The sequence below is a fragment of the Tyto alba genome, unplaced genomic scaffold, assembly GCF_018691265.1.
Source record: "Tyto alba isolate M040663 unplaced genomic scaffold, T.alba_DEE_v4.0 Super-Scaffold_14, whole genome shotgun sequence".
Taxonomy (NCBI): domain Eukaryota; kingdom Metazoa; phylum Chordata; class Aves; order Strigiformes; family Tytonidae; genus Tyto; species Tyto alba.
In genome coordinates, this window is record NW_024881276.1 from 2,308,237 (window position 1) to 2,321,187 (window position 12,951).

Sequence of the window (12,951 nt, forward strand, 5' to 3'; positions counted from 1 at the left end):
ATAACACCTTTGTATCTCACTGTCTCTCCAGGGAGATAAAATACAAAGCTTCCCTTTTGTAAGGCAGGAGCTCCAACCAAAATCTCTGTATTAGCAAGAAAAACTTGTAAGCACTTTTTTCACTCGGCATCTTCCACCTGCCATCTACAAAGACACGAACATTTCCTCTTTCATATTTTTCTATGTACGCAGGTATAAAAGGATAAGAATAGTCAATGCCAATGTTCATATCACTGAATGTAAAGCACAGCTTTTATTCCTATATTGTCCACTTTATGTACAAAACAACTTGAAATAAGTTACTTCAATTTTCAGTTCATAATAGGTGTTTTAAGTATCTTGAGGACTCAACTACAAAAAAAGCGCAGCCTTCTGCAGTTACTGCTCTCTGCCACTAATTAATAAGGATCTCTCTTTTTTGAACCCTTTAGCTGTACACAAGATCAAAGCAAATCTAAGTCTGGGATGTAACCTCATGGAAAATTATTCCAGAGTTGTATAAATAGGACCAGGTGCTTTGCCATATTAATGACTATTTCTTCAAAGCAAACACAGCTGTGCAGACTGATGTTGTACAGGGATTTCGGAACTGTTTGCTGAAGCTGTGGATCAAAGAGGAGTTAGCTAACTTAACATCCTCCATTTCTGCAAGTGGGTTGTTCTCCTCCTATCTTGAAATTTAATTCTAAAAGGGAATCTCCTCAACCTTTCCTGCGGAAGATTCTGTTGTGTTTCCTTCTCTGCAGTTTTCATTCCCTCCAATACATGCATGAAAGTCAGCATACTGTTAGATTTTCAACTCCACACCCGTCAGCTTTAACAGAAAATTTTCCTTCACCAGTATCCAGGAAGAACCCTGACCTTCCCTTCAGTGCAGATCCTGCCCCAATTATCCACAGAAGTCAATGCCAGGTACTGTAATATATGACAATGCACAGAGAAACTACTAGGAATTCAAGTCATGAAACTCTACCGAGCTCTTCAAGGATTTTAGTCTCATAAAAGAAGAAGACTTACAAATCATCTTTAGAAGAGTTTGGGACAGAAGATACACATTGGGTTTTTTACGTTGTAAATCTCTGCTTAAACACCAGTTTCCAACATGTTTTGAACTGTGGTCTTAAAAATTTAAAAATTCGATTCTAGACTGATATATAACAAATGCAAATTTAGCAACACATTAAGAATTCTTAGCCGCCTTTTTTGGATGCCTTAGATGTACTTCACAGATACTTATGGGTCAAAAATTATTGCACTATGAAAGAAAAATACGGAAGCACAGGCTCAGAAGAGACCATCTGGGTCATAACAAGAGAGAACTAGAGATCCAAAACCAACTTTCTGAATCAGGCAACTCCTAACTTAAGTGAGAAACTGTGCGTATGTCATTAAAACACTTACACAGAGAAAAGTATATAAATTTTATTGTGCTTCAACAGCCTCAGGAAGCTATAACCAGAAACTTATTTCTGCAATGTGAAAATTCAAGAAGTTGCCAGTACTGAAATTCACTTAGTGGTTTAGTTATATTTCTTACATGCCTGAACTTCTGCTTCCATCTGTGTGACAAAACTATACAGCAAGATAGCCTGACCCACAGAAGGTGGATGTGAGGGTGTCATGGTTTGAGCTCAGAGGGCAACTGAGCACCACGCAGCTGCTCACTCCTCCCTTCCCTCCCAGCGATGAGAAGGGACAAATGAGCCAGGCTTGGGATTCGAGATAGGACAGGGAGGGGCAAATCACCTGTTACGGTCATGAGCAAAAGGCAGACTCGTTAGGGGAAGGAAAAAAGAACATAGGTTTATTACAGACACTAACAACACTTAACAGAGTAGGACAGTGAGAAGTGTTGCCACATCTTGAGAACACCTTCCCCCCACCCCTCCCTTCTTCCCAGGCTCAGCTCTGCTCCCGATATCTCTACCTCCTCCCCCAGTGGCGCAGGGGCAGGGAATGGGGGGTGCAGGCAGTGCTGCCGCTTTATCTTCGGTGGGGGGAGCTTCTGGAACCTCTCCCCCTGCTCCATCGTGGTCCCCCTCTCACAGGAGACAGTCCTCCACAAACTTTCTCCAACATGAGTTCCTCCCACGGCTGCAGCCCTTCCCGAGCTGCTCCGGCGTGGGACTCCCCCGCATGCTGCAATCCTCCCAGCGCTGAATTACAGCAGCGGGGGCTGCCTTTTCCCACGAGACCCCGGCCTTCTTCGGGCACAGAACCTTGATTATACCAAGCGGAAGCCACAGGCCATAAATCAATGTCTGCTCCACCGTAGATCTCCATGGGTGGCGGGGGGGGGGCGCCCTGCCATCTCCCCACAGGATACAGGGGGGTCTCTGCTCCGGCACACCTCCCCCCTCCTTTCTTCCTCCGTTCCTCCACTGATCTTGGTGTTCACGCAGCTGCCACAACAAGTCCCACTCCTCCTCACCACCCTTCTTAAATATGTTATCACAGAAGCGCAGCTGATGGGCTCAGTTTTGGTGCAGAGGTGTAGCTGACGTGGAGCTGGGGGAGCTTCGAGAAGCTTCTCACAGGGGGCCACCCCGATAGCCCCCTCCCCTGCCACCAAAAAACCCCACCGCTCACTCAAACCCAGGACAGAGAGGTTCTTTGTTCTGCTTATCTTGAGGGTCCTGATGAACAAGAAGCTGGCCACGAGGCAGCAGTATGTCCTCGCAGCAAAGGCGGCAACAGCCAGCGAGGGGGGCATGGGTGAGAAACACCCGGGGGACTGGGTCCAGCGGCCAGCTCCCCAGTACAGCAGAGACACGGAGAGACGCTGGGAAAGTCCAGCAGCAGGCCTCCAAGATGATTAAGGCGTATTTCCTGCGAGGAAAGGCTGAGGGAGCTGGGCCTGTTCAGCCTGGAGAAGACGAGGCTCAGGGGACCACATCCACATGCGTAAGTAAATGATGGGGGGGAGTAAAGGTGACGAAGCCAACTCTGGTCGGCGGTGCCCAGCGACAGGACAAGGCGCGATGGGCCCCAACAGGAAATACCGTTTAAACATCGGGAAGAACTTCACTGCTGTGAGGGCGGTCGAACAGGGAGGCTGTGGAGTTTACGCCCTTGAAGATGCTCAAGACCCAACCAGACGCGTCCCTGAGCAACCCCGCTGCGCGTCACCCTGCTCTGGAGGGTCCCCTGGCCTCGGCCGTCCACCGGTCCAGGGAGCTCAGTTCTAAGGACCGCGGGCTTGTGTTCATTTTGTGGTGGAGGGCTCTTTCCCGAATCCTCTCAGCCGTCTTTTCTGTGAACGCAAACTAAAATAGACACTCGGCTAATTACACGAGGCAGCCCTGCTATTAGATGAGAGCGAGCTAAAAGGCTAAACTCCAAAACACACCCCACCGAGCTGAGAGCCTGAAGCTGCATCCCTCTAGTGCAACGTGCGCGTTTCCATAGCTCTCCACATACAGAAAACGGGTCTGGGGCACGCACAGGGCAGAGAACCAGTAAAACCTTCAGAAAATATGTGCAGATGAATGTCCCAATACTCTAAGCATTTATACAGTTCCTCCTAAAAGGTGAGGTTTCATCTTTCGCATTCGATGTTTCCAGTCAGGTAGGTCTCCAGAGTAAACGTGTCCAACCTACTTCGGCTATAGCACAAACAGAATTTTACTTCAGTAGGTGAAGGCATTTCACTGCCATGAGGTTAAGGGGAGAGAACTCCTCTTCACACAGCAGAAATTTGTCATAGAAAAGCAAGCCCTAAAAACATGATTTCGGTATTTAAAAACTCATCCATACATAAGAAGCCAGATAGCCTAAAAATAAACCTTTCCTTAATGCAATCCTCATGAGGAAGTACCTAAAACGGTCCAACTGTGTGTAAATGCTGGATTAGCGGAGCTTTATAAACTGTGACAAGGAATTTAGAAAATACCATCACATGCCACCGCTGCTTCCCCCCATGATGCACACAAGTATAAAATGCTTAGGGAAGAAGCCACTAACAAAAGGGGGGTGGGGGGTGGACAGGGAGGGAAGGAAAGAGGGAGTTTATTATTTTTTAAGCTATGCTTGCTCCCTCCCCAACTTAAATTTAAAAAAAAAAAAAAAAAAAAAAAGAAAAAAAGAAAAAAAAAAAAGAGTTGCTAGTTGCTGATGTCATCAAAGTGCTAACATTAATCACTCACAGCATCACTGGTACACGCACAAGAGCATATAATAGGGATGTTCAGGCTGTACTCTGTCCAAGGGGAGGCAAGCAAGAGACAGGGAGAAAAGACATTCTTTTTTCTCCTGTATGTTCTTTGAAAAGCAAGGCAACGGCATTTTTAGACAAGATGTGTTCCTGCATGAATTTAAGTGAAAGAGACAAAGAAACCATGGCACCGGAGAAAAAACTGAAAGCACCAAGCAATGAGAATTCAGTCCAAGGAGTCTGAGGGGAAGAAAAGCAAACTGGCAAGCAGAGATTGGGCAGGAAATAAAACTCATGTGAAAAGGGATACAGAAAACTTAAGTGCTCATATAATTTTCACAGCAGCATCACCATATGAAAATTCTGTTCTGAAATTTCCTTCAGGAAGTGACGGTAAGTACTGACTTTATAATCTATAAAACATCAAATTGGTTTTCCAAGCATTTACATGTCAGGAATTACATGTCTTCTAATAACTGATGTTTTGTAACAATAGAAATGTATTCTTGTTATTTAATTAAAACCCAAACATTCTACTTACAAAATGCTGTGAGAATGAAACTATTGTTTCTAGACTGTGCTAGGAAGTGTTCTATCAAAAATAAATTATAATTTTAAGTAAAGGGGATCTACCAGCTGAAGAGAAGACAACTGAGCAAGTAAAAGCTCTGACCTTACTAAAGTGCCCAATTTTAATCTCTGAGCAAACTCAGTTCCTTTCTGTTGCTGCTGTATCAAAAAGGAGGGTTCACTTACCACACGATTAGAACGGCAGCATCTACCCAGATCAGTCATAGCTAAGGTTGTACCTTGTAATGAAAATAAACACACATCTTTTTCTTCCCACTTCCCAATAAGTATAATCCAAAAGCCTCGCTCAACAATTTTTATACATAAACTGCCACAGAATTCTTACTATTAATGTAACTATCAAAATCCCACTAAAATAACATATAGTTTTCCAGCCTCCTATCAGGTATAAACTACAAAAGAAGTATTACAGAGTAATTTCAGAATATGTTATGAACAAATCTTACAAGCTTTCTCCAGAAGGAGAATTTTCAATAGTCAATTGTTATTTAGCCAGGAGATGTAACATTTTAAACCTGACCATAAAAAAAAAAATATTTCATTTTTATAATGAAGTCATGAACAGTGAAATACAGTGAAATTCATGGGCATTTATCTTCATAATTAAAAGAAACTTTCACAGTAGAAAAAACTTTCAGAGGAGTGCCACTAGAAACTAACTATTAAACTAAGAGAATCAGATTAAATTGCTGGAATAACTTTTTTTTCCCTAAAGTTACCCTCACAACAGTAAAATCAAAAAAAACATATCAAACAAATGAAAATATCCACTGGCTGTTATTATGTATTCTTTAGTGGAGATGTATAGAAAACTGCAGAAAACAGATGTTTTCCTTTCGCTATTTACAGTGTTAACAGAAACTGAGAATCCCAAAATACTGGCTGTTTTTCTGATTTTAATTTTATTATAAGGAGTAGTATAAATTCAAGGCAGACAGACTATGGAATTACATACAGTCGCTTGGAACGGGAAAGAGTATTAGTAATTTTCAAAAAACCCACAGTTTATCCAAAAAAGTACGCTACAATGAAAGCTGTATTTCACCAACTAAGCTTAGCTTGAGAAAGTTTTCCAAGAGGCTGAATAGCACCAAGAATAAATATTGTGATACTGATGCCATCAATGTACTGGCCTCACAGCCGCTGCTCTAGCAGAGGCTACAGAGGTGCGAACTCACCAGCAAAAAATGGAGAGTATTGGCGATCAAGAAACTAATGTAAAATAATATTGGAGACAAAATAGTATCTGGTGATGTTTCCACATGCTCTTTTGGTTTTCAGTTGATCGTGACTGGCAAAAAATGAAGACTTGTGGACAGTAGAGGAATTTATCCCTCAGTATCCACTCCTGCCACCCCTCTCTGGGCACTTAATGTAAAAGAACTTATTGCTCACAAAAGCAAGCTTTGAGATTATGCAAAACACCAAGTAAGCAAAATAAAACGCATGATACTCAGGCTAGAGAGAAAAACAACTGCTGCATTCTTTTTCAGTCATCTGAAAAAAATCTGTGAAAGGAAGTGGTTCCCCGATTGCAAATTCTGCAAACCACGTCGTCTCTCACGGAGACAAGATACAGCTGGTCACCTGCATGGGCAGCAGCTCTGGTTGAATTTCTACAAGCTTATGTTTATCCTTTCACTTGAGAAAGAAATACGTAGATTAAAATACCCCAAACTTTATGGACTTCCAACTCCCCCCTTCTACACAGCAGCAGCAAAGATAAGAGCAGAGTTTCCCCATAAACTCCTTTCTTAAATTGCAGAGCACTACGATTGAGATCCACCCGACATCCCCAGGGCGGCAGCTTCTCAGCTACCTCCCAGGGAAACAAACATCTTCCCTTTCCACGGCGAGATCAGCATCGGGAGAGAAGAAACCACCCGAGCAACACCCTGATGGGAATAACCGTCCAAAACATCACGGGAAACACGGCAATGGTCATTTGGCCAAAAACGGCCAGTTGTGCCGACAGCTTTTACAGCATCATGTACCACCCTAACTGGAACAGCATGGTATCCAGTTACTCGAGAAAGAGCTTTCAGAAGGAAGAGAGGGTGCCTGCCAGTCGCTCCTCCTTCGTTCTTGAAAACCTAACCCCGCTAACAACATACATCTTGTGTGTGACCTGCCAGTCCGCAAACCCCTCCAGTGACCAGTGCAGAGTTTTTAACACGCTGGAACGAGACCCGGCCTCCGCGAGCAACACCAAAAAAGAGCTGGCGCTGGGCATCTGGCTCACCAGCAGCGTCCTGCTCCTTACCATCACCGCGATCCTCGTCTACGGCTGCCTGCACCTCCTCTACCGCAGGAGACGGGAGCGTCTGCAAGGCCAACCCGGGAGCTCCACACAAGGGCAGGGGGCCAAAAGCGCGGCGTGCGCCTCGGGGGAGCTCGGCAGGCAGAGCCGGCTGCTGCAGGACGCCAAGGATCCGGGTGGCATCCAGCTGGCCACGATCATAGAGAATCCCTCAGCCTCCGAGGAGCCCGTCACGCCGGCGTCCAAAAGCCAGGAGCGAGCGGCAGTGACAGGACAGAGCTCTGCTGTAAATTAGAAACCTTTATGTCAGGGAGGAAAGTTTTACCTTTCCGCATACGAAGAGCCCAACTGCTTCAAACGCTTCACACGTATTGTCGGCGCTCGCACCAGGGAGCGCCGACTGCTCCCCGCTGCTCCTCTGGTGTCACGTCCCTTTCCAGCAGCCCCGACGCAGCCAGAGGCACTCAGAGAAAAAGCTCCAGATTCCCAAGAAGTGAGTATTTCAGCTGCACTGCATTATTTAAAAATGAAGCATGCAGCAAATAACCGGTTTATATTTTGAGGGGACTTTTTTGGTTGCTTTTTTTTTTTTTTTTAGAAGTCCAGAACAGCAAACAAATATAAAAATGAATCAAAAGTGACCACAAGATTTTTTTTTTTTTTTCTTCTGGTTTTTACTAGCGTAAATTCAAACTGAGTAGAGGTTTTCAGATGGCAACCCAGCCTGCTACTACACTACAGGCAACTGGAACGTACACCCCGAGTGCAGTGGTCTGCCAGTAAGCTTCACCCCCACAATCCTGACTGCTTCTCAAACTACACACTACAGACTGCTAAACGCTGCCTACGCACTTCGCCGACCCTGGTGCTCTCCAAAGCTCCCATCTGAATGAAGTCAGTCTCAGAGTGGAAGCTAAATTCACCAGGATTTTAAATGGGCTGCTTTCATCTGTCTTCGAAATTTCCCCTCGGTCTAAAACCATATGGAAGACAGCGACTCTGTAAGGACATTTCCAATGAAACTAAGGAAATATCCTGGGTTATCACGGCTTGCCCTCTTCTGTGCCCACCACAAGCTACCTTCTGCTCCATGGGCGAGTGACTCCCTGTGGAGGAAACAGGGGTCAGAGAAGCAACTGCTGGCCCTTCCTTTTCCCTTCCCCTTTCAGTTTTATCATTAAAACTCATTCACCAGCTGCAAATTTCTACCCAACCGGAGGGTACATTTTGTGTGATAAAGGGGCAAGGAAGTAAAAAGATGCCAAAACACATTTTATTTTTGCAACAGCCAAATCTGCCGATCATCTCACTCTGCCTTGAGCATCATGGCCACGTGCCAAGAACAGCCCTTCAGGCAGAAATCCATTCACCCTCACAACACGACGCATCTTGTCTGGCTTAGACGTATATCTCACCCTGTTTTAAACCTCTTAAGCATGTTTGTGTTCCATAAAAACATAATAAATCTTAGTATTGCTGTATAGTATGGTATGTCTGAAAAACAAAGATACGCTGTGACTGCAGGCATTTTAAAGTGCTGTCGATAGGAATGTACACGTGAAGTCAGCTCGGTTGTACCAGGGAAGGCTGGAGAACCGCTGGCTGGGCAGCTGCCGTCCCTTTCCACCGCGCCCTGGAAGCCAAGGGGGCATAAAATTTCGGCAAGAGAGAGCCTGCTAACATTCCACAGCAAGGAGTGGGTCTTTTCAGCTACTGTGTTTTGCCAACATTACCCACAACGTGCCAGAGACGTCAGCTCTCATATTGCTAGGAAGACAGGAGCTGGCCTAAGCTCGATGTGTCATCTTCATTTTACTAGGGTTAGGTACGACACACAGAAACGCGTGCGGAATGGGGGCGAGTATTACTCCTAGAAAACATTTCAAAAGGCATCCTTGTTGTGTTAAGTCAGCAATAACGTGTTCTCCGCCCCCCCCCCCCCCCAGCATAGCATTTCCTCCAGCTGACATGTTTTTCTTTGTCTTGTACATCAGTCTTAAATAAACTGTGAAGAGGAACAGTTTACTGCTGTTTCGCATGACGGTGTTTCATGAAACAGACACTGAGAAACTGTCTTCCGAGCATGAAGCCAACACTACAGCTTTACTGCCAAAATGGTGCGGCTGGGTAGCAGGGACCAAAAAAAAAAATGCTTTAAAATGACCTTGTAATCAAATTAACGGTAACACTTCTCTGACTAGGATTTCACCAAAGAGAGAAAATATCATTTTAATGTTAAAGGGATGGAGCCAAGAGATATATTCTCATCCCTGCCAACATCTTGGGCCTTTGAAAACCTGTTTACTTCTCTGCACCTCTGTTTTTTTATGTTTTAAGGCAGTCCAATACACATATTTACATGCATTTCTTGGTTATACACACATGTACTTACCATATTGAGAACAAGGAGCAGTTCAGTCAAAGCAGTTTTGAGGCAATTCACCTACTGAATTTTGTTATTTATACACAAACACATATATACAAAAAGACACGTGTATATATCAGATTGAGAAAGCAAGGAGCTACTGTGGAAGTACTCCCAGGAATGGGACTTACCTCATCTAAATATAAAACCATTCCACCCAGTGAGTTTACTGCGCACTGCTCAGATAAACATTTATATTGCCTCGTGAGCAACGGACCATCTAATGTCTGCTGCAAATGAGCAATGCGTAAGGAATGCCATCGAACTTCTGCACTAGTTTTGAAGAAGAAATCATGTCATCACACATTCACAGAGCCACACAATTCTTTGTCTCTTGCTCAGAAAGTTTTATTACGGATTCATGCAGGTTCATTCTGGCAGTTCTGTGCTTTGGTTGTGCACTGTCCAATTTTAGCAGTGATCTAATAGAGGGCAAATATTCTAAGCGATTACTAAACTGATAACAAGATGCAACATTAGTGCAAGCTAATGTTAATTTGTGCACCAGCGGTGGATAAAAAACATTATATTCACACGGAGAAGTTTTTTTCAAAGGGGTCTTTCATCACGGAACAAATGAGTTCGCATCTACCAAATGCAGAAGACATACAAACATGAAAATCTTCGGAAAAATGTATAAACCAGAAAGGAAGCTCTTAAATTCTGGTCTACTCAACCTCTCCAAAACCAGGTACTACAATAACGTGCAAAGTTAGGTTCAAATCCGCAGAAGAGACTCTTCCTTACATGTACATTATTAAGTATTTTACACATCCAGCCAAATTTCAATCTGCTAACATTCGTTCCATTAATGCTACACACACTTCACTTAAGTAAAGGGATTTCAGTGACCATGCTTTTAAAATACTCCGGCTCACTTAAGAGGCTGATGAGCTTTTGCAGGTTGGGTCCTTCCCACCTGAGAGCTCTGCTCCCATGTCAGACACGAGAATTAAGTTGTACCTGTGGGCTTCTGTTTTGCTAATTGGATTAAAGATACCGCTCAGAAAACTTTAGATGCAACAGAGCACGTGGACACAAATGTCTGTGCTAAGCATCAATACACATTAATATAGACCAAAGGCTTTAATTTATTTAGGAATATCTGAGGATATGTGAACGCTTTGAGATCAAAACTAAAAATTTCTTTAATTACTCTTAAGCAAGCACACTGCTCATGCAAAACTTCTGCACAGAAAGTGTTTAGTCATTACAGTCCGACACGTGCCTGTATGAGTGTACATACACACAAGAAACCACAGTGCACTTTTCTTTACCTGAATAAATACCATGGATTGCTAAGAAAAACCCCAACCCAAAACACCCAAACACACATCAAAAAAACCCCAACACCAACCGACAACAAAAAAAAAGTCCAGTAAGGTAATCAGAAAGTTATATTCCTTGGCTATATGATCAATACAAAGTGCTCACCTAAATATCTGGAGTAGTTCAAGAATTCAAAAAAGACAATAAAATAAAAAATACATAGCTACTCCATACCCCACCATTATTCAGTTGGGGCAATTCAACAATATAACTGTTAAAGGACTCAAACAAGGATGTGCTCTGTGGCAAGACTGGCTGTGTAACTCACAGAATAACACCACACAGTTAGATCACACACTAGAATGTGTAGCCCCTACCACTAAGAATTACTATCTGTTACTTGCTATATGCAGTAGAAATGTCGTCCTAAAATTCCATTCAGATATCCTCAATTCCAAAACACATCAGATTCAAGAATAAAAATGTACTCTTGTAAAAAACTAAAACTACACAGTCAGGAATATTTGCAAATACAGGCATACCTAGTTATGAAACTTGCTCCAGAAATGCATTTAAAAACCCCCTTGATTGTTCCTGCTCATATAGAAAAATAATCAGATTTCTAAAAACCTATAGCTCTCAGAGCAAAGATTACTAAACTCATTTTAATAATGTAGCCTGGCTGATAAAAAGAGGGTTCCCTGGCTAACCCTCTGTCACTTACCCTACTGTATCATCACTTAGATAAATTAAGTTAGCAATCTCTACTGAATTCAGTGGGGTTTTTGTTCTTTACACGGCATCTGGTGAACTCCTACGATAGTAAGGAACACAATAACTCTAATGTAAGAAAATCCCACTTTCTTATAATTTACTGTTCCCTGTTGGAGAACAATTATATAAAGACTATTCACAGTACCAGACAATCAGCTGTTACATTCCACATTAAAGGCATGTGAATCCTTTTCCACCTCCTTTACATTTTAAAAGCATGGAAGTTTTACAAATGTAGCACATATATTAGGACTGAAATTTGTAACTTCTGAGCTAACTCTTCAGGTCTCCAAAACTAGCTTGCTGGGCAAATCACTTCACAGAGATTGCACTGTACAACTAGGATATGATGTGCCGAAAATACAGTAAGACAAGGACTAATTATGCTCATGTTTAAATAGGAGCCAGATAATGAAAGTAGCTAGACATGAAGATGACACAGAGCACTTGTAGAAATTACAAGGATAAACGAGTACAGAATTTTAAAGCTTTATTTTAGTCAACAATCCTCTAGTTTGATCCTCATATTTTTATTGATCTTTTCCATTCTTTAATTTTGCCTCTCTGATACTCAAGAAAACAATGCAAAATAAAGAATGACATCTTGTTAAATATTCTCAAGTGATTTGCTGAAGATATCACTGCCAGTTTTCACTGCTGTTGGAAGTAGATCAATATTTCTGACTGGATATTAAAAATGCAGATATACGTTAACGTACTATGCTTTTAACTGTCATTAAGACTCAGGTAATAATTCTGAAGCATAAGAAAATAAATCTGCAGTGACCATGGAGAGTAAACCTCTCTCTCCAACATACAATACTGCACACATGAGTGCAGCATGGGTCCTATGAACACAGGCTAACTTTCCTCACTTGGGTAGATCCACGACAGCCCACGACTATTCTCCTGTGCCAAGTACCCTCTCGACTTGTCGCCCATGGAAGCTCCTTTCCAACATCAATACCAGGCATTGCCTTAAGGCACAGAGTACGTGACTGCACATCACGTACACTTCTACTGAAACCTTGCACAAACCTTCTAGGCACTCCTAACCTGCAAAGCAAGAAAGATGATGCTAATACAGGAGATGAAAAGGCCAGAAGGCCAAGTTCATCGCAACAACTTCGAGGTCCTTGGATTGAAGGTGCTGGAGAAATACTACTTTTTTTTTTTTTTTTTTTTTTTTTTCCTCTTCCAAATAATTTAAGCAGATTGGTATCTGATAGTTTAGGATGGTCAGAATCTATATTCCTTTTAAGTGAAATAACATCTGATGTAGTTTTTCCTATTTGTTCCCCTTTTTCCTGCCATGGCAGTCTTCAGCACCATAACAAGGGAGCAGCTGCACCCAAGATGGGCCCTTGTTCTCACTTCACCAGATGACTAATTAATCTTTTCTTTGAGTCTGCTCTGTCACTATAAGCAACTGTGCAGTGCAAGGTGATTGAGAGAAGGACTTATTTTTAGCTATGTCAG

General features: G+C 42.8%; 2 protein-coding genes across 9 annotated transcripts in view; one reads left to right on the top strand and one right to left on the bottom strand.

Moving 5' to 3' along the window:
* The window catches only part of CYFIP1 (cytoplasmic FMR1 interacting protein 1), a 79,059-nt gene that overhangs the window by 18,109 nt on the left and 47,999 nt on the right, over positions 1–12,951 (bottom strand). The window lies entirely within an intron of this gene.
* On the top strand, positions 4,142–9,081 carry LOC104357634 (fibronectin type III domain-containing protein 9-like). Of its 3 annotated transcripts, none has more exons than XM_042788953.1 (2): positions 4,142–4,546; positions 6,026–9,081. In XM_042788953.1, the coding sequence occupies exon 2, from the start codon at positions 6,643–6,645 to the stop codon at positions 7,297–7,299; it is 657 nt and encodes a 218-aa protein (XP_042644887.1). In that variant the 5' UTR covers positions 4,142–4,546; positions 6,026–6,642; the 3' UTR covers positions 7,300–9,081. The 3 variants fall into 3 exon arrangements, with proteins under 3 accessions (XP_042644887.1, XP_042644886.1, XP_042644889.1); XM_042788952.1 differs by having other exon boundaries at positions 6,238–9,081; XM_042788955.1 differs by having other exon boundaries at positions 6,510–9,081.